General features: G+C 41.4%; 2 protein-coding genes and 1 long non-coding RNA gene across 4 annotated transcripts; 1 reads left to right on the top strand and 2 right to left on the bottom strand.

The window, feature by feature from the left end:
• Positions 1-1768: 1768 nt before the first annotated feature.
• On the top strand, positions 1769-11800 carry LOC113033122 (uncharacterized). Its single transcript, XR_003274002.1, has 3 exons — positions 1769-3541; positions 3940-4000; positions 11740-11800. It is a non-coding gene; the product is annotated as an uncharacterized LOC113033122 (long non-coding RNA).
• On the bottom strand, positions 5490-16143 carry dpysl2a (dihydropyrimidinase like 2a). 2 transcript variants are annotated; one of them, XM_026186515.1, is made up of 15 exons: positions 16044-16143; positions 15781-15945; positions 13267-13355; positions 12995-13179; positions 12659-12823; positions 12304-12365; positions 12090-12170; positions 11940-12008; positions 11728-11848; positions 11477-11633; positions 11075-11216; positions 10777-10947; positions 7797-7976; positions 7524-7710; positions 5490-7440 (listed from the first exon to the last, which is right to left on the bottom strand). In XM_026186515.1, exons 2-15 carry the CDS (start codon positions 15820-15822, stop codon positions 7349-7351), a joined length of 1743 nt encoding a protein of 580 aa, XP_026042300.1. In that variant the 5' UTR covers positions 15823-15945; positions 16044-16143; the 3' UTR covers positions 5490-7348. The 2 variants fall into 2 exon arrangements, with proteins under 2 accessions (XP_026042300.1, XP_026042299.1); XM_026186514.1 differs by having other exon boundaries at positions 15781-16143.
• A 945-nt stretch (positions 16144-17088) lies between these two features.
• On the bottom strand, positions 17089-21344 carry bnip3la (BCL2 interacting protein 3 like a). Its single transcript, XM_026186265.1, has 6 exons — positions 21167-21344; positions 19819-20089; positions 19644-19725; positions 19452-19558; positions 19194-19343; positions 17089-18895 (listed from the first exon to the last, which is right to left on the bottom strand). The coding sequence occupies exons 1-6, from the start codon at positions 21216-21218 to the stop codon at positions 18847-18849; spliced, it is 711 nt and encodes a 236-aa protein (XP_026042050.1). The 5' UTR covers positions 21219-21344; the 3' UTR covers positions 17089-18846.
• Between the last annotated feature and the right edge of the window lie 1008 nt (positions 21345-22352).

Raw genomic sequence — 22352 nt, 5'->3', positions numbered from 1 at the left:
TTCTTATGTGAGTGTTCAGTGGGAGTTCCAGACTGCAAAGTGTCTTTGTTTACGCAGAGGCATCAAAGGGCAAAGGACAACCTCTGCCAGCGCTATCGATTTGTTTTCTCCTGCTGCTCACTCTGTAGCACCATGGTGTACTCTCTTTGTGGGTGCGAGGAGGAAGAGATGCGCTCGGCATCTTTAAGCCAGTCTTCCTCTCTGTACGCTGGAGTTCAGTCGTAAAAGGGGAGTCGACAGCTTTCAACCCCAGGGGAGGGACCCGGCAGTGCAGCCGGAGTGCTCATCTGTGTCCGAGCTGTCATTGACTGTGAACCTGTAAATCACACGTCCCTGCGCAGATGCCATTAGGAGTAGAGCTGCCAGCTCCAGCAATAACGTACAGATGGTACAGACGACCTAATTCACATCTCCCTCTGTTATCTCTCCATAGAGCCCTGGGATTATAAAGAAAAATCTCAACCAGCAAAATACCTGTGTGCAGCGCTTTATAAAGTTATACCATCTTCCAAATGCAATAGCTGCAATGAATACTATAATTAGAACTTAGGGGTTGTGGGAGTCAGACGCAGAGTGGAGCAGATCAAGAGCGATTCTCCTCTGTTTCACCAGAAACACCCACTGTTTTTATCCAGCAGCCTAACACCGTGTATTTAGGGTTAAATTCCAGGGTATGCCATCTTCGCTATTCTTTATTGTGCGTTTGCTCTGATAAACTGAAAAAAAGTGCAGACAATCACTACAATCACTGAACCTGAAGAGGGAATAAATGTAAGGCTTACTGCCTTCACTTACTTGTGGATGATGTTGTGGTCATGACAAATCAATTCTGGGAGGGATTGTGGTCTTATAATAGCACTGTCTGTTTCACTGGATTGACAGCAAAGCAAGTGCTGCTGATGACTCATGGTTGCACTTCCCCAAGAGGGTTTAGCTTTGTAAACTCCCTGATGTGTTTTTTTCTTCTTCTTCTTCCTTTCTAAAGCTTTCATCAGTGGGTGAAGATGTTGACATAATAGGATTCCCCTCTCCGGTTTAATCAGTGCGCTCATCATGCTAAGTCCTAATTGGACAACTGTCAAACAGCCAGGGGCTTCACTCTACATAATCACAGAAGTTTTTAACTGATGTGAGCATTCAGTGTGACGGAGATGTCATGTTCGGTTCATTTTTGCTGGAAGCATCCCTGTGGGAAGAAGCGACTGAGGAGCTGGAACATAAAAGGAGAGTGAGAACCACAACCCTGTGGCTCCACCTAGTGTCTCACTGCCTCTCTGCATGCACGTCCACATAGATCCTTTTGCAAAGGATTGTTACAGAGTTGCACATCCTTAAAAAAGTCCCCGGAAACAATGGTACAATATATAAAAGCACTAGTCCCAGTGAATCAATTACAGTTAATTTATTTCAGGATATTTTAATCAGGAGATTTACTTAAGTAAAAGTATACAAGATAAAAACAAGCTGAAGGAAAAACCATTTTTAATTATAATAGAGTGAGAAATATTCACGTTAATTACAAATCATTGTTATTAATATTAATTAATTATCTAGAAAATTTCACCCCTGTTATTAAAGAGCCCTCAAAGTCACATTCTAATAATATTCATATGAACAGAAGATGGATAGTGTTTATTTTCACACCAAATGTAAGGCAGGTTTGCCAACTCTCTCCGTGTCACAATCTTTTGTCTTCTTACACTGCTGAAATAAATCTCACACTGAGTTAAATAAATAAATAAAAAAAAATAATATTAATAAATGATTAAAGCCAGTCCATAATGAATTAATGTTTGGGTCAAAAGGCATATTTTAGTCTTAGCATCAGACACAATAGACACCAGATAATAAAAAAAAACTCAACTAAACTAAAAAATTATTTTTAATTAAATGTAATTAATTAAATTAAAGACGCCTGATTTGCCAGTGCTGGCACAGCCCTGCCTGCGAAAGGCTGTTTAATGAGACTCACCAGTGACTGTAGCCTAATCCTAGTTTGACAAAATGTTACCCTGAGGTGTTTTTGTTGCATCCAGCTGTTTGACTTTATTAGAAGTCTTTATTAACACTCACACAGTTGGGACCCCTGCTGTTCGTCTGCAAAGGAAGGCAGTTGCAGCCATCTTTGCATGTGAAATACTCAATCGATTATTCCCCACACAACGAAACAGCGTCAGTCAGAACCCAGCGGTGACTCATAATCTAATTTCCTGCAGCAGAGACAGGTGAACCGTTGCACGCACTGTTTTTTGGCCTCAGCTTGAGTGCTAAGTCTAATCAGAGTTTATTCTTTAATCAGTTTTTCTGTCAAATTGCAAAGCAACTATTTGTTTGCAACAGTGCAAATGTTTTCCCATAACTATAGTGTGCTCTATAATCATTAGTATTTAAATTAAATGGTCTTTACTAGGCTTAAGGAAAATATAATATTATATAATTTGTATAATATATACAAATATGTAAGACAATGAAAACAATGAAAATACATTTTGTTATAATACAGGCTGCTGTAGTTGGATGAATTATAACACATGTACAGAATTCTTAGTGTAGCAAGTCATTAATTAACAATTTCAAGATCAACACAGGATACTTGAGGCATGGATAAACTGTTGGGGGTGTTTAGTATTATTGTGGTGGGTGGATTGGATTCCACAGAGCTGTAGTACCTACAGAGGGATAAAGCTGATGAGCCGTACTGTGGAGATATGGGAAAAATGTGACAATTAGCGAGCAGCAGCATGGCTTCACGCTGAGAAAGAGCACTACAGAAGATTTGTGACAGAAGGATAGCAGAAAGAGTGAAAGGAAAGGTTTACAAGATGGTAGTGATGTATGGATTGGAGATGGTAACACTGACAAAAAGACATGAGGCAAAGTCAGAGCAACCAGGATGGTCGAGATTAGACAGAATATCTCAGAGGGACAACTCAGGTTGAGAAGTCTGGACATGCAGAGAGGCCGAATAGCATTGGACAAATGGGGGATGACATCATTTTTTATGATGTCATCACCCAGGGAAAATGGGTAAGTGACGCAATGTTTTCATTACATCTTAAATAATAATAAGCGATGTGAAATTCCCTTTACTGGGACAGTGAAGGGAATTTTTGTCGTGTGGTTTCTAGTTCATGGAACTGTTGGATTTTCCTGAACGCCATTTTCCTCTCATCTGAGGGGAATCCACACTTGACCCTGTGTGGATTAGAGAAAATCCAACTTGCACACCCAGTTCTTGTTTTAAACTAATTTCCCCTGGAAAAAGAACTGTTGAAAGAAATTATTAAAAGCTCCAAATTGCCACGACATTCATGCTCAACACGAGTGTATGTAAACTGCTGCTTGGGATTACTTTGGACCAAAGAAGATGAAATAACTTCATTTATTTTCAATAATATTTTATAGATGAGGTGACATAATGTGTTTCTCTTCGCCTTGTCAGAGTCCTTCCAAGTGGTGGTGAGAGGAAGTGGATTCCTTCACGCCCGAAATGTTGACAAAGTGCTGTGCAGCTTTCGAATCAACGACACCCTAACTAAGAGTAAGTGAAGCATTGCTTATCAGGGTGTTACCCCTTATTCACTGCATGAGCTATTTTATTACCATATAACATCATATCTGATTATGCTGTTAAACTATGACAAAGACGGCTGGAAAACACAGATGAGTGTGTGAGACGTTGTGAAATTCACCTAAATTACACCGGCCTGATTTTCCCAAAAGATAAACACTACTTGAGCCACACAGCTGGAGTCCTCGATGATCAAACGAGCAGCCAGGTTTTATTTATGCTTTTTTTTTAAACACATGGTGTAATTTTATAGTCGGGAAAAAACATAAAAATTAAAACAGGAGATTAAGTTACTGTGACACCTGAAAGTCTGTTTGCGATGAAGCGTAAATGCTGACAGAAAACCTCTTTTTTGTTTTCTTTTGAAGGCTTTGGGAGTTTGAATTAAAAGACTTTGAAGGAGACGACGCCAAACCTCTTCTGAAACTGGTAAGTCTAGAACACTCACAAGTAATTTGGAGATTTCTTTTTTTACATAACCTCTGAACAAAACTGCACTGTAAATGTGTTTTCTGTTTCAGGTATGGGCAGTGAACAATATTAATAAAATAAGGGACATAGCCCGGATGCTCCTTAAATTTCCAGAGGCTATACCTCCTTAATTTCAGTGGGTCACATCTGACATACAATTAACAGTCCAGCTAAAGTCTTGAAATATTTCTGTGGTGCTTTAAATATGTTTAAAAGATATTTAAATAGCCTTATTCTACAGAACACTTAAACTCCTCAGCATGATGAACGATTCCGTTTAAATTCTTAAAGACAAGAACCAGGAAGTTCTACTTAACAACATTGCAAACTTTGCACCAGTGCTGCTCAAGACGATTGCTGGTGTAGCAAAGAATCACGTATCCAATATCTTTAAGCCCCCTTCAAGTCTTCCAATGTTTGATGTTCTTCCAAATGAAGAACCTCCTTCAGACAGTCCTTCAACGCCCGATGTTCCACCAGTTGATAAACTTCCCTCTGAAAATGTGCCAGTGTTGAATGTTCTTCCCAGTGAGGAACTCCTTTCTGAAAGTTTGCCAGTGCCTAATGTTCCCTGTGAGGAACTTTCTGCTGAAACTGCATCCATGTCTGAGACAGCTGAGACAGAGGAGTCTGAAGACCTTAAAATCAAACAGAAGACAAAAAAAGGCTTCTTCCAAAAATTAAAAATTCTGTGCAGTTGCTGTGTCAGACCGAAAGAAACTGACTGACAGAGAAACTGAAATCAAATTAAAAAATATAATTAATTAAAAATAATATTTTTTGCACAAGTCTCCATCTATGATTAAAGATGATTTTCTTTCAGATGTTTATAAGAGTCTCTTACGGTTCTCTAAATACCTTCACAAGTGTTGTTAACATAACATACTGATGTTAATATTTATAATAGAATTTCAACTTAACTCTTAACATGTCAACAACAGTAAGTGAAACTGGTAAATAACACTAGAGAATGCATTTCCTGTAGAAAATGCAGTGTAAATGCTAATAGCTGAATGGTTTGAGCTGAATTTTTATAATTGCTGAATCTTTGGAAAACAATGTTTAATGATGTGAAATACACCGAGTCATTCACCTGACAGCCAAAGTGCAGAACTGAAATTCACACAGAAGAACAAACTAGCTGAACATGTTGAAAATGTACATAAGAAAAACTGTCTAATGACAGAAGAAAATTAACCCCATTCTAGAAAACATCTGAATGAATATTGAAAGCTCATATTCTTTAAATCACTGGGAGAGTGGAATTAAATGTCTGAACTCAAGAATCTCAAATAATTCTTGGATAATTATCCAAGACTGTAACTATGATCAAAACACTTTTTGAACCATGAGGGTCCCAAGGACTTGGTCTACACAACAGTGTGTTTTGTATTTTCCTGGTGTCAAAACATCTTTTATTTATTAGAAAAAAGAAAGAAGTCAGTACCACAGGTTTTATTTTTATTATTTTAATCCACTGAAGTCAACACAACCAAATGCTGACAGGATCGATGATTTCCTCCCAAACTCTGGTATCCTACAAAACATACATGAGCAGTAGTATCACACTAGGTGGAGAAGGGCAAACAACAGTGCTCAACATTACAACCCAATGACCATTATCAAGAAAGTTTCCCAAATGTAAATCACTTCACATTATAGCTTGGCATACAAAACCTACACTTTGACAAGGCAATGAGGAGGGGGGAAAAATCCAGTGTTTACAGTATGGCTGCACAACGCTGTGTGACCGATACGGTTACTAGCTTGAGTGAATCTGGTGTTGACAACGTCAGGCAGATAGATAGAGAGGAAGGAAAACGATATACCCGGTAATTCATTCACAACACTAACACCGAGAACAGTGGACACATCATCAGCACACTGTGTGGGGGGTTTCATGTACATACAGAAGCATTTCTTTTTTTCATCAGGTCTCAAAAAACAACTCATCGTTTCACATCTTTAAAGAGCCTTCATAGATACAGTGTGCTATCAATATCTTTACAGAACAGGCAGGCAAGTATTTCAACACATATCCTAAAACATACAGACAAATCTGTTACAAATAAAAAGTTGCAAGCTCACATACAGTTTCAACCATTTGGATTGTTACAGGTGCAAAACGTGTTCTGTTAAAACTGGGTAACTGGTGACTCGACTCCGGCTGCTGTTATTACAAAGCTTACACGACTGCTGTGACATCATCTGCACATATACAGCAATGGTCATATATATTTTTATATATATATTTATAGCACCAGGTGCAGAGAGGTTGTGGGCAAACCTTCCAATCGAGCTTCTTCGACTGACTATATCCTTAACCACATCCAGTGTTGCTATTATTGGAAGCTTTTCGCCCAGACAACCTATCAACCAACATGAGGGGAAAAAACGCGAGGAAGAAATGAGGGAAGAGTGTGTTTCTCAGGCAGAACACTAGCAATTTCTCCCCCGGGGTGAAGCTAAATGAGTGGTTTAACCCTAAAAATACCCTTTTCTTTTCCTTTCAGTGCAGTCAGCGTTTTCCAAAATGACTTAAAAATGTTAAAACATAAAACATCAAAAAGACAATATTTTAAAAAAAAAAAATGGAAACAGAGTGCAACTATATCACTAAAGGAAGACATAGGTGAATTGCTCAGCTCAATACATGGCTTAAACTTAAAACCAAGCATAAATTCAAATACTGCAGACTTGAGGTGTTATTGAAAAACAATATTCTACTATCTAATTTCTCATTTCTGAACAAACAGTCTCATAACAGTAGAAACAGCATTGTTAACGGTGGCAACAGAGGCTCTGCTTTCAGCTAAAGATGGCTGATGTCTGAGAACCACCAAAACATTCTAATACGTGGAAAACGAACAGCGCAAGAAGAACAACCGCCAAAGGTTCCTGTTGCTAAAATATTCCTTGGGGTGACTTTTGGGTCAGCTTATTGAGCCAAGAGGGCAAATAAACAATCACATGCAGCTGAAAATATACAAAAAAATGTAAACAAATTAATTTCATCAATAATCAAACTGGCCGTGAAAACAGCATTAAAAAAAGAGCTGCTTCAATTCACTTGATCCTTCCTCGGTATTTAACTATCTCGAGACGGTGAAGCGAAATGGAATAGTGCTTTCTTTTTTCTTTGCATGAGGTGACGTGGTGGTATGTGTGAATATTAATAAATGGTGTGGGCTGCATAGGGGAGTCGGAGGTGATCAGCAAAGGGACGTGATGTGACATTTGTAAGAGCAGCCTCTGGTCCCGTGTGGCCCTGCGACCCCCCTCCCTGGCTATGTGGAGAAAAAGTGCTTAGCCGAGGCTGGTGATGTTAGCTTTTCCACCGGGAGGAGCCACGATGCGTTGAGTGGTGCGACGAGGAACGTTGTCATCAATTTGGGCGCCTAAAAATATTTTCGAATAAAATATTAGACAATCTAAATGGCCAGCTGTGAAAAAAGGCAAACTGGCAGGTGTTCTGACTCACCAGACAGACTGAAGCCAGACTGGTGAAGGTTGCGCACAGGCTGGTGAGTAAACTGCTGTTGTTGCTGCTGCTGCTTGGCAGGGGAAGTCTTCACCGAGGAAACTGTGGACATCACCTTGGGAGTCACAGTCACCTCACAAACTGGCCCGTCGTACAGACCCCTCGGGACTCCTCGCAGCTCTGTGAGCTAAACATAATAACACGGTCATTCGTATTATAAGAATGAGGTCTCCGCAGCTGTGGCTGCTCCTTAGATACACGCACAGGACTCACCCTGCTGCGAGCTTTTATCCTCTTGTAAACGTGGTCCGGGAAGGGTTTACGGCCGATGTAGCGCCCACAGCCCTCCGTGGTGTGAAGGCTGCCCTCCTCCAACACAATCTTGCCCTGGCTGATCACCACCAGAGGACCTCCACGCACTTCTGTCCCCTCGAAGATGTTGTACTCCACAGCCTGGAACACGAAGAAGTTTTATGGTTTTACAAGATTAGCAGAAATCTCTTAAAAGTCCTAAATAAATATCTGAGGTACAGAAGCAAAAGTAAATTTCCCTGATATCTTATATTGCATCATATCGATTTTTTTTTTTTTGCCTGCTTTAATCCTTTCCCTCAAAAAGGCGACCATTTGACGACCTCCTCTGTACCTTAATGATGAGTTAGAATAGAATAGAATAGAATTCAACTTTATTGTCATTGCACATGCACAGGTACAGGGCAACGAAATGCAGTTTGCATCCATCCAGAAGTGCTTTAGTGATATAGATATATTACAATATATATTAGCAATAATATAGATATGTAAGTATATTACAGAAATGGGTCTATTATGTTATAATGTACACGGTATGAAGTATGTTGTGAATATTCTATAACTATAAGTATGTACAGGCTGTAGTGAGTACAAGCTATGTACAGGATATGAACAGGATATAAATATGAAAAACTATACAGAATATGAAATAAATAACTTTACAGGAATCTGAGATATACAGCTATACAGAAATGGGAACTATGCAAGTTGTAAACAGTTGTAGGGTTAAAAATTATCGTATGTACAGAATGATTGTTTACACAGAGCTATACAGTAGTGCAGTTAAGGTAAGTGAGGGTGTGGATAATTTCTACAGAGGCTATATAAAGTGCTAGTGGTTGTGAGTGGTGGTTCACTCCATGTTATTATTGTGTGTTTGAGGGTACAGTTGTCCATTGTGTGTGTGTGTGTATGTTCAGTCCATGAGTTTAACGTGGGTCAGATGTCAGGAGGCAGAGTTCAGGAGTCTGACAGCTGTGGGGAAGAAGCTGTTCCGGTACCTGGTGGTCTTAGTCCGGAGGCTCCTGTAGCGCCTCCCAGAGGGCAGGAGGGTGAAGAGTCCATGTGATGGGTGACTGGGGTCTCTGATGATTTTCCCAGCCCTTTTCAGACACCGCTTCCTGTAGATGTCTTTTATGGCAGGAAGTGGTGCTCCGGCGATGCGCTGGGCAGTTTTCACGACCCTCTGCAACGCCTTCCGGTCCGAGGCAGAGCAGTTCCCGTACCAGACTGTTATACAGTTGGTCAGGATGCTCTCGATGGTGCAGCGATAGAAGTTCACCAGGATGTCTGAGGACAGGTGGTTCTTCCTCAGAGTCCTCAAGAAGAAGAGGCGCTGGTGAGCCTTCTTGACCAGCTTGGAGCAGTTGGTCGTCCAGGTGAGATCCTCGGAGATGTGGACTCCCAGGAACTTGAAGCTGCTCACACGCTCCACAGCCGTCCCCTTAATGTGGATGGGTGGATGTGGGTCAGCATTCCTCCTGTAGTCCACGATGAGCTCCTTGGTCTTCTTAAGCAGCAGGTTGTTACTGTCGCACCACTCAGCCAGACGATCCACCTCCTCCCTGTAGGCGGCCTCATCGTTGTCACTGATGAGGCCAATCACCGTGGTGTCATCTGCAAACTTAATGATGGTGTTGGAACCATCAGCAGGTCTGCAGTCGTGGATGAAGAGGGAGTAGAGGAAAGGGCTCATCACACAGCCTTGTGGTACACCGGTGTTCATTGTGATGGTAGATGAGCAGCGGTTATCCAGCCGGACATGTTGGGGGCGGTTGGTCAGGAAGTCCAGTAACCATTTGCAGATGAGGGAACTGATACCCAGGTCTGTCAGTTTCCTGATGAGTTGTGAGGGGTGGATTGTATTGAATGCTGAACTGAAGTCTATAAACAGCATTCTGGCGTAGGTGTTGTTGTTGTCCAGGTGTGAGAGGACAGAGTGCAGTGCGATGGAGACTGCATCCTCTGTGCTCCTGTTCTGGCGGTATGCGAATTGGTGGGGGTCCAGGGTGGGGGGGAGACAGGATTTGAAGTGTGCTAGGACCAGCTGCTCTAAGCACTTAGTGATGATGGGGGTGAGTGCTACTGGGCGGTAGTCATTGAGGCAAGATGGGTTGGAGTTTTTGGGTATCGGGACGATGGAGGTGGATTTGAAGCAGGCCGGTACCACAGCGTGGGCCAAGGACAGGTTGAATATGTCTGTCAGCACTCCTGCAAGCTCCTCAGAACACGCTCTGAGAACACGCCCGGGGATGCCATCGGGACCTGCAGCCTTGTGGACATTGATCCTGCTCAGCACCGCTCCTACATCGGTGGGGGAGAGAGTCATAGGTTGGTGGTCTGGCGTCACGTCTGCTTTGGTTGTGGTTGTGGGGTTCCCTCGCTCAAAACGAGCATAAAAGTTGTTGAGCTCGTTGAGGAAGGAGACATCAGAGGATGCGGGGGAGGGTTTGGTGGTCCTGTAGTCTGTGATGGTCTGGAGTCCTTGCCACAGTTTTAGTATATATCAATAAAAATGTGGTTTCCGGGTTTTTCCAAGAGTTACTTCTGATGTACACCCAGTCTATAAGCACAACTGAAATATGACAGAAACCCCTCAGCTGAGAGCTTTAAGTCAAGTTGGCTTCAAGGGGTAAACAGTTAACAAGATGCCATTTAGTATAGTGAACAGTGCAACAAGTCATTTTTTAAATTTAAAATTTGCATAATAAAACAGAGGATATATTTGAAGCTTATTTTTCACTCAGATTCCTTGTTATTCTCTATCTTTTGTCACTCCTGCCTGTTAATACCATATTAGTACCTCACTTGCTAACACAGACCAGGCTCAGCATGCAAAGAGCATTTGAGCTTAAGAATTAGGTCACATTATGTATAAGACACACAAATGACTAAATATATTGGGAATCAAGAGTCGTAACAAGCTATGTAAATATCTGACCAGGTTGTGGCTCTTAGCTGAGATGATCTTAGTGACGTCTGGGTCCCACAACACAAGGTCGGCATCGGACCCCACGGCGATGCGGCCTTTGCGGGGGTACAGGTTGAAGATCTTGGCCGCGTTAGTGCTGGTCACTGCCACAAACTGGTTTTCATCCATCTTTCCGGTCACCTTTAGTGACACGACAACAGATTGCTTAATTTCAGTGAGTGTAAACATGCGGCGAGGTTTGCCGGGGATTTTGCTTTATGTTCCAAATTTTCTGGAATGCGTGAAAAGTGGGTCACATTAAGCTCACCACACATTTGTCCCAGATTAGGGACATCCTCTCCTCGGTGCCGTTGGTTCCCTCTGGGATGAGGGAGAAGTTATCTTTGCCTACCGCACGCTGAGAAGTTTGGAAAGTACAGTGAGCACTTCCGGTCACCTGCAAGTCCCCGCTACATAAGAAACAAAGCGAGATATCCTTCATGTGTGTGATGTGTAATGTGCCATTTTAGATTAATTCATCCGAAAATGTTTGAAATGCAACATTTTTATTAAGGCTGCTCATGGAAATGTTATGATTATCTGCTGTCATCAGGTGTTCGATAATAAATGTGATTACAGATACAGCTGAAAATTCAAATGCAGCACACAGCTGTAACATCTGTCAAATCACTGCGTTACAGCTGTTTATGTCCTAGCTTAAAGCACCTACCATGACAGCAGGGAGTTGAGGTAGTCGGGGGTGGTTGGATCAGGACTAAGTGGTGGAGAAGTGACAAAGGCTGCTGCCTTGGCCCAGTTCTTACTCCAGTAATGAGTACCATCTGTGCCCAAGCTGGCAGAGATGGGCTCTCCGTAAACCACAGCACCTGCAGGAGCAGACAGGATGATGTCAACGCTACGTGTCAGGAATACAAGCAGAGTAAAAAAAGAGAAAGTATTTTTATAAGTTTCTCTTCTTACCCCTTTTTCTAGCCAGAGCAATGACATCAGCAGCACTCTTGCTCATCACCTTGGTGATGTAGAGGGGACAGTTGGTCTGATTGGCGATGGTGACAGCACGATTGACCGCCTCGGCCTCTACCTGCGGATAATGAGGTGAGACACAGGTGATTCTTCTGTTCCACACTATATCCAGGCTGTCGCTTGTCACTCTTAGACATCATCAGTCTTACCTCCTCGGGGCGGCTGAGCACGTGACCTTCAGGTCCTGTGATCCCCAGCTCTAGAATACGTCTCTGCTCCTAAAACATCCACAAAAACATTATTATCAAATACTGAAGTATCTGGTTTGACATCACTGACTTTATAAGGGGCTACGTTACCTCTGCAATGATGTCTCCATTCTCAGCATGAACCTGGGCGATGGCTCCGAGATCTCTGATGACACTGAACACCTCGTAGATCTACAAGAACATGGAGAAAAGTGGTCGAGCTCATTGGGGGGGGGGGGGGTCATTTATACCAAAGACATCTAAAAGCCTACAAAACATGTGCTGTGACAGACGACTCAGCAGAGATCCCAGCAGCCAAGCATACCTGAGAGTCAGAAAGTTGGAAAACATCCTTATAAGCCAAATAGACCAGGAAAGAGTTGACACCTGAAGGAAGAAAACTTATGAGAGAAAACAGCCAAAAGGTGGAATAAAGAGAGCAAAAGAGGGAAAAACCCAAAGCGAAGGGAGGAAGTAAAAAAACCAAAAGGATAAAAAAAAAATTGCACAGCAAAAATTTTAGGTTATTGCAGGTTGATTTTCTTTCCTACGCAGTCAGAGAACCACTTTTTACAACAGGGAAATGGCAACATTTCACCACCCCAGTAAAAAGTCAGATAAGTCTAAGATTTTGAGCCGTAGGTGGGAGACATGAGCTGAGTACAACTCCGACTACATACCATGGTCCTTCACTAAAGTCTCCATCTCTTCCTGGTTGCCTTTGTTCCACTCTGTGATGTCCACATGCAGAGAATAGTCACAGCAAGACTTGCTGTCAGCCCACTCTCTCCACTGTGTGAAGGCAGCAACCAGGCTGACGCCAGGCTCCGGCACCACATGGTCAACTATAGAATACAAACAAGCAGGTCTGATTTCATGTGCACAAGCAAACTGTTAAATTAAATCATACGCTTGATGGCATTCACATCTGCAATGTCATAATCCCCAAAACAACATCGCTGTATGTGTAAACTGGCTGAAAATACACGAGCAAGTCTGTCTGATGTGTCACATACTGATCATGGTTGTCCCCCCAGCCAGGGCCGCCCTGGTACCCTGGTAGAAATCATCCGCAGCCACCATGCCTCGGTCAGGCATCTGGAATCGGGTGTGCACGTCAATACCCCCGGGCATCACCATTCTTCCATGAGCCTCAATGATTTTAACTCCACCAGGAACAATAAGGTTGTCTCCAATTTGCCTCAATGAGACAAACAAAAAGAAAAAAATCAGGCATAAAGAAGTGAATGAAGTTACAAAAAGCAAAAGCAGAAAAAGAAGGACTTACTTGATGACTCCATCTTCCATGTAGATATCAGCCAAAAACGACTGATCATCGTTCACTATCTTCGCCCCTTTGATAAGAAGGCGGTCACTCTGAAAGGATGAGACAGCATTTTCTCAGCATTAGCTAAACCAAGCAATAAATATTTTATTTTAACTTCCAGCAGCCAGCAGTTTGATCCATGACTCAACAGAAAATCTTTTACCCACAAACACAGTTTTAGAAAAGAAGAGTGACCGAAGCTAAAGCTGTGAATATTTCCCAGATTGCTCAAAGTCTCATGCAAAGCATGGCTTGATCCATACCAATCCTCAACCTGTCTACATGATGACTAGGATTGATTTAGTAGACTTATTCATGCATAACAGACACATCATTTGAAGAGAGGGAAAGATTCTTAGCGCAGGCTCTTGAGTGACACAATTACCTCCACCTGAATGAGATGAAAGGAAAGCACAACAGGCTGGCCTACTTCTCCTAAAGGCTTTCTGGGGTCTCCGAAGATATAAAAAAACGTTTTGCAGCAAAACTCACAGCAGGAAACACTCAGTGTGTCCAGCTTTACAGACTGCAGGAAGCATTAAGTGTACAGGGCATGGCTGACATGATCTCACAAACCACTGCGCTGACATAAGTGGGTCATTTAACCTGTGTCCTTTCTGTGCCCGAGTGGTCAGCAGCTAGTGTACTGAGCTTGCGGTATACACATACAATATCAAATGTAGTCCTCAACTTCCAAAATGAATGTGCCAACATCTAAATCATATATCAGATGCTGATCATTACCATAAACTCCAAAATAAGAAAAAGCAACATCTTCATCTTTTATGCATCAATTATCAGACAATTACCACACAAATATATTGGGTAGCCAGAATCGAAACTATCGGAAATATTAGCTATTTGCTGATCCATCGTTTCAGCATTTAGAATCACGGATATGTTAAAGTTAAAAAGCAAAGAGAAGATGAAAGAAACACCCTTCAATTATTTGTTTGCATAGTTTGTCCAACAGATGGCGCTAAGGAACTTCCCTCCTGGCAACGCATCCTTAAAATGCACAAAAAGGGTACTCTGTTTCACCTTGGTGTGTCTGAAGGGAAAACTATATCAGAGGATATACCATAACTTTAAGTCATTGTTTTAAATAAAAAGCATTTGTTTGACCCTAATCTTAGTTTTGTGTTTTGTTTTTTAATTAAAGACAAAAGCCGTTGGCATGTCTCTTTTAATATTACTGTGTAATAACCATGAATCAACTATTAACAGACAAATTCTGGATATTGATGGATATGACACAGTTAGAGATTACAAAGAAAAATTAAAAAAGACCTATACAAGAGCCAAACTCTATAAAAGAACACACAGCCTCAATCAAAATCAAGCTGTGCGACAAACAACTGCACCTCAATATGGTGCTAGCAGAGGTTAAGTTGCTGTGAAACTCTTAAGGCACATTCTTCAAAGGACTGCTATTATTCCTGCTTTAGTGTGCTTTGAACAAATTCAGCTAGTGCTTTTCAGACTAACCTTGGCATTTTGTTTAAAGCTTTGCAGAGTGAAACTATCTAGTTCATTCACTCCAGACTAATAGGTGGTGTTGTACTGAGTGTGAAAGCCTGGGAAAGGCTGGCTGTAGAGTTGCTGCTGTCTGCATGGCGTGTCTGGGATGTCAGACTCGTGTGTTTATGACCCTGGATCGACCTGCGAAGGACCTGACAACCATCTGTATGAAACACAGCCAGTACATAAAAGATTTTGATGTGATTAAGTGATCAAACATAAAGCTGCTGAGTCTATATGCTGCAGAATCAGCCCTCTTGCTGCATGATGAAAGCATAGGGTTTGGATGGGAGCTGTGCAATGACCTACTTTGCGAGTGAGGTTTTACTTCTTTTAACTATCACAGCAAGCCTGCTGCATTCCCCCTAATGATTATGTGTGGTCTGGGTGAAGAGCTGCACCATAAATCAAAGCAAAATTAATGTATATTAGCAAATCAGGATCTGTAGCAATATTTGACTGAATATGAATCAGGATTTTTTTTAATCCATAAACAAGAAAGAAAGACAACAAAAAAACACATAGTCCACTGAAGAGGGCAGGCATGGTGGATGCTGGAGGATAGAAGGTGGAAGATGAAAAACGACACAGTGAGGGAATCTGTGTCTAAACCTGTTAACTACACCCTTCAGGCTGAGGATGCTCTGGGCTAATAAGGGCTAATAATGGCAGCTAAATGACCTGATCTGAGTATTCATTACAGAGAAAAAATTGTAAGACCCAGATTTCAAATGAGGAATTGTTAAAAGGCTTGCACACTAGCTGGTTACCATCCCAGGCTGTCGGTATGTGGAGCTGGGCTGCTGCTGCTGCTGCTGTTGACAGCGTCAGTGTAAATGGATGGATAAGCGCTGGCTAGCTTTTGGTCTAAACTGTGAAGCTCACCGTACCCTTTATACACCCTTTATACACCTCCACTGCAGGACAGATATGATAAAATGAAACAAAACTCACTGTAATTCGTGGGATGTTCTTCTTTCCTTGGTACCCCGACATTTTGAAGCTCTCTCCGACACGGGTGCCCCCTGCCTCTTGGCTAACGCTAGCTAGCGAGACTGGAAAACCTCAGCTGCCAATGAAAGGATGAATGGATGCTCCGCTTGTTGGCCAGTCGACGCCCTGAGAGAACAATGCCTCTGTCTGAAAATGTCTCTATATATGAAGTCAAGTTCGCAGCGTGCGGCCTAAAAACAGCAGCCTAAAACGACAAGTTGTACCTCTGTCTCGCACTCGTAGACCTTGATTCACTCCTATAACGGGTCCCTGAAACCCAGACGAGCTCGAAGGAGAGGAGGGCCACAATGAGGAACGGCGCATGCGCACTGCCCCGCCCTGCTCTGCTTTAGCTCCATGTTTCTGTCCTGATGTGATACATGCAGTTTGGAGGCGAAATATGTTTTGCACAACCTGTTAGATCAGACGGACACGTCAGGGGATAAAAGGAGTACTTTAACAAAAAGATTAATCTCCTGATCTAGAAGTTGAACAGTTTATACAACTGCTCATATGAAAGGCTACTCTTCTCACAACAGCATTTTGGCACTGGATTTACAGTTTGTGACATACCATGCATTGATTGTTGTATGGATAAACTTTTGATAACTATAACCAGTAGAGCTACAGTGGGGGAAATAATTATTTGATCCCTTGCTATGTTTGTAAGTTTGTTTACTTGCAACAAATATGAAGAGTATCTCATTTTTATGTCCCCCTCCTTATGTCCCATGGCTCATGTACAGACTCGTCTGAAGTTCTCCAGTTTGTCAGCGAAAATTTGGGAGAAAGCGCTGTGGTCAGATGAAACCAAAATTCAGCATTTTGGCATGGTTGAGGAAGCAGAGTATGATCCAATGAACACCAACCCCACAGTCAAGTACAGGGGTGGGAACATTATGGTTTGGGGCTGTGTTTCTGCTGACAGTACAGGATTACTTTATCTCATTGAAGGGCCACTGGGGCCATGTACCATACCGTCTTGGACGACTACCTTGTTCCTTCCATTTCTATGTAAGTGAGCAAACTTACAAATTCAGGAAGGATTAAAATAATTATCATCTTTCCAGTAAATCTACAGACCTTATACTGTATGACATCTTCCAAACTATCTGACAGTGTGTTTCTTCACCGCTGTTATTAACAGTGCACTAAAGAGTAGAAATGCTAATAAAAAGCACAACTATAACCCTATCTTTTATAAAAATTAAAACGTCCACATTCATGAAGATCATCTGAAACCTCTTTAAATGAACTACTAACAACAAATGAGGAAGCAACAGACATTTTATTTTGGATTCACACACATTCACTTTCATCCTTATTACGCTGAGTGCTTTGTTTAATGGTGATGAAATGTAAATGACTTCTAAAGACAGCAGCTGCATTTGTTTCAGCCTCTGTATTCAGTACAAAGTCCATTCAAGTTTTAACACACTGCTCACTATTCAGCTGTGCAGAAAGCCCATTATGATGATATGTGCCTTTTATACTTGAAAAATGAATTCAATTCTATGGATCTCTATTTACTTCCTTTGTATTTTTTTTTCACATCAGCCACTGTATACAGTACAAACTTTATATTCCAAAAATTCCAAGTATTGCACACTTATCAACTGTACATAAATCTGTTTTCACATGCACAGTTTAGGAATTAGTACGAGTGCTTCCAAACCAACACAGCCAACAGCCAATACTGTAAGTTATAGCCAATTTTTCCATATTGTTATGGTCTGATCCATTTACAGACACTGACAGAATAATCCAGTCAGCATATCAGCATCAATATACAGAAATGCATGCATTTTCTCCAGAAAATAATTTCTTTAAAAGGTACACAGACACTGTACGCTAGATGAAATTACTGTACAGTGAAATCCAGATTAAAATCTGATAACACTTTTAAACGAGAACCCCTAGAAACCCCTTCTTCCTCCTCCGTGGCGATCCTTTCTGCCACTGAAGCTTCAATTAAACGACAGCAAAAACACATTACTTACACTGCCACGATGCATGAGATATAATACGCATTAGTATCACTGTATAAACAGATTATACAATGTCGGAAAGTATCTATTACAAGGGGCAGATCACAGCTTAAATTAATTTTTCACATCTACATCTTTAAATACCTAAACATATAAGAAAATGTAAAAAAAAAAAAAAAGTCTCAAGATAAATCACCGATGTGCAGTGGTGAAGCATACAAATTTGGCACTTTGCCACTGATGCTATATTATGTGTTAAAGAAGAAGATATGTAGGCAACAAAACAAATAAAAATAGCATATGGCCTGGTATACTGCGTTCCAGCCTTTAGGTTGCCACTATTATAGCATATTCCAACTATTTCTGTAAAATTCTGGAGCTACATACAAGATAAATGTTTACGCTTTCCAACCTTCAGAACAAAAAAGCTTTTAAACCCTCTGCGGTCAAAAAGATATAACTTCTATTATTAAAAATGTGTGGAATTTAAAAACTGATCCCACAGTGCAGTACCCCGTCCCCCTACTACAACCACGCTTTCACTGCACCTCTAATGTTAAGCTCAATAAGTTAAGGCGATTCAAGTCCCTTTTGTTCCCAGAGCCGATTAATTAGTTTCTTGCAGATATTAATTACGAAGGCAACAGAGGACAGACGCAGTCCAATTTCTTGTAACTTAACAACAAGGCAAGTAAAGAAACTAAAACCCTGAAGCAACTTCATCTGAAATCCTCTTGTCTCGTATTTTTTAGTCGAACAGACGACGAATACTTTTCAGGTGGAACAGACTTTGTTACCTACTGCATATATGCAAATTTGTGACAACTGTGTGTACAGTGTTGTCCTCGGTCAAAATCTGATGGAGCGCAACCACGGTTACATCATGTGTACGACTACATCTACGATGCAATATAATTTTTAATGGTGATCGGAAGGGAAGTGCGGGTGTACAACAGATGCAGAGAGAGAGCTTGACCACACGAGGATGGCTGAGTGACTTGGAGAAGGGAGAACATCTAGGCACTGCTTCATTTTCTACTCAGTAGGAGCTGGTGGCGGCTGTTGCAATTCTCTTCCCAATGTACACTCTGGGAAAGAGGAAAAAGGAAAAAAAAGGAACAAAACTGAGTCAGTTTGGAAAAAAGGAAAAGAACAATAATATTTTGCAACAGTACTAGATAAATGATGATGCTCATTTATAACAAGTGATAGATTAAAATTAAGGTATACACTTTATAAACATAACATGGAAGCTGTCTCTTTGAACGGCTATAACTTCTAGATATGATTGTTGCAGACAAACATATAATTAGGGCAACTTGAGAAAACTCCAGCTGGTGTAACAAAAAGCTCAGCAATGGTAGAGATGCGTGACTTTTGACTTACCCAAGCCCAAGAGCCAGGATGTGTGAGATGAGTAAGGAAGGGATAAAGACTTTGAGAAACTCGGCAGAGAAGATGCCGCCTTTCTTCATGACTCCACTCTTTCTCATACTTAGAGAAACGGAACGTCGGGGGTGCCTAAAGTGGAACTCTCTGATAGGAAAAATTAAATGACAGGTTATTAAAAAAAAGAAAAGAAGAAAAACACAGCTAAAGACAGTCTCCTGACATATCAGTAAGTAGCTCTGAAAGCCTGGTTACTTTGGTGGAATGTTTTCAGGTCTGCTCGACCAGTCAGCAACCCAGTCTACTTCTTTGTTCATCAAAATGTCTTCCTCTCTGTCCTTCTCTGCACAATCTTCCTCTGACTGCAAATATAAAAGATGAAGCGATTAGATCAATGAAAAAGACTTTAAAGGGTCTTAAACTTTAGAGCTGAATACATAGCTTTACCTGACTACCTCTTGGGCTGGACATTTCCACATCAAATGTAATCTGACCCTCATCCTGCTCTGGACTTGGTGGCCTGTGAGGGCTTAATCAACATGTTTGGAGTAAGAAAAAAAACTTCTCAATAACAAACACACATATAAGGCCTTGAAGACCAAAAAATGACTTTTCTTCCTACCTATCGCAGGAGGAGTTACTTGGGCTGGATTCGTGTTGTGCATCCAGGAGGATCTTTTCCATGTCCCCGTTGTGGATAGAGGAAGACGATGGCACATGCTCTAGTCCTCCAATTAGGGTCTCATCACTTTCAGGCACCACTTCCAAGGTCTGCAGAGTTTGACTCATACCAGTATTTGCGTTTATTTGGTCTGCAGCAGGTGGTGTTAGCAGGTTGGTCTGCCTCCCCTGGGCCCCTGTATTCCCATTTAGCTCCAGCTCCACCCAGGACCCTTTGTAAAATAAAGATCAAGAGGACACAAGGAAGGTAAGCTTGCTGTGATAAGGCACAAACCTCGCAGCTGATTACACAGCACATAGAGACACACCCTCAAATGGAAACAGCTGACCTACATTTTCTGCACCGCTGATTCTGCGAATTCAAATGAACCGCCTGTGCACCGCATCCATGATGGCACGCATTTCTTTGTACCACTGCCCCATAAACAGCCTGCACTCTTTTTTTTAAATCAGCAGACGGAAGGGTGTTGCGTAATCTCTCGGAGCCTGCGGGTTTGTGTGAGCGCACAACGTGACAGCATGAGACGCCCTTTCCCGAAAACAAAGCATGGTGTATTTGTTTGGTTCGCGGATGGACATAAAAATAATAGATTGCACATTTACAGAAGCATTTGCCATCAGTGTTGCTCCCATGCGAGGTCTTGCATAACTACAGAGCGCACGGTGAGACAGTTTGCCCAGACATGTCGCTGTTCCAGCTGTGGTGCTGCCACGCATGACGAAGAACATCCCGAGAGCTAATATGATGGCGCTTTAGTCGCTTGAAGTGCGAGCACACCTTAAGTGTTGTTTTAAATGTTTTTAGCTGTTTGCCTGCATGCAGTTGGGTAAAAATTGCGACCACTGCCTTCGGTTAGATTTGATGTATAATCAAAAGTGCAAAGGGCTTTTGAGTAAAGAAGTAGCTTGCCCACACAAAAATATACGGCCCATTATAGGAAAATAATAATTTAACAAAAAGGAAGTCACAAAAATCCCCCAAAATATTCAGTGTTTTGCCTCAAAGTTGTTTTCGTTGCTAGTGAAGCCCACCTAGCTTCAATCTTTGTACATGATTGGCCAGTAACGCGTCCATCAAAGCTTTTCTAAGACGCTATTGGCTCATTTGAGGTGACGTCAAACAACATACCCCCGCCCCTCCCAGTCGACGAGGAAATTCCACCCTCGATATAACTTTTACAATAAAACCTTCGCAGTAGCGGTATTTTTCACACACACAAGCGTCCATTACGAACATGTAAAGTAACGACTACGACGTGGAGCCGGGAAAACCCGAGAACGGTACGTACCCTGAAGCCCGGGCTCTTCGTTATTGTTTTGTTGAGCCGTCGCGGTGGACATGTTGACTATCCTGTTTTAGCATTCAACATGACACGCAGACAAACTTCCAAGTGCGCAGGCGCTAGATCTGTCCAGAGTCCAAACAGACAACAAAGGCTGGCTCTAGATCAGAGATGGCGTTTTACTTTTTCCCCCACCTTTTGGTTACGTTATTTAAAAGCTGATTTGAATAATGTACACAATTGCAAGATTTAAGAAAATAGAGATGTTTCTTTTTTCCTTTTTTGGGCGTGAGGGAAAGTAAAAAAATATTTCTACTAAAATGAAGTCCCACTGTATACACAGAAATCAGTTCTCTGATAGCATCCGGTGTATTTATAACCGATGTAAAATCATAAAGCACTGTGTTGGTTTTTGGGGTGTTTTTTCGTTTTTGTTTTGTTTTGTTCTGTGTTGGCCACTTGAGTCATTAGAAGGTTTGAGATGAGACTAACAACATTGATAAGGCTGGTCCTGTCGCCTCCAATTACAGGGTGGCATGGAAATAGCAATTTCTTTACACATATGCACATATGGCATATGCGGGTTTGGGTGCCTCTATAATATGTACAAAATATCGTTAAAATACATCAAATCCAGTAATTAAAGTCTCTAACTTTCTTATTGGTCAAATAATTAAACATTTCAGTTACATTTTATGCACTGTGTGGCATATATGACAAATAAGCATGTAGCCCAATAAATATAAAATCCAGAAAGCTACACAACATGAATTTGAAATACAAGTCTAACTTAAGATTCACTCTTTTCATTAGAAATAATAACATTTTACATGACTAAATTTACACAAAATGTCAGAAATCTGCACTGTCTGTTCCTACTGAAAACAAGAAACAAAGCTATTGATGCTATTACATGTTTTGATGTAATATTATGCAGTATATTTAGGTTTAGAATTTATATTCAAGGTTAAATGCGGCTAGGCTTAAAGTCTTAATGCTAGCTTATTTTAATAAACATCACTGCCATATGCAAAATTAGGGTGGCAGCAGGGGTGGCAAGAGTTTATTTTAGGGTGGCACATGCCACCACAGTAGATCTGCCCCTGACCACTGGTAAACCTTCAAATAACTGCTGGGTTACATGTCTGGAATATTAACGTGGGCAGAAAATAGGTCTGGTATTAATTAGAAA

The sequence above is a fragment of the Astatotilapia calliptera genome, chromosome 12 (assembly GCF_900246225.1).
Source record: "Astatotilapia calliptera chromosome 12, fAstCal1.2, whole genome shotgun sequence".
Taxonomy (NCBI): Eukaryota; Metazoa; Chordata; class Actinopteri; order Cichliformes; family Cichlidae; genus Astatotilapia; species Astatotilapia calliptera.
The sequence above is the reverse complement of the archived record's forward strand: the minus strand, read 5'-3'. Positions and strand labels throughout refer to the sequence as shown.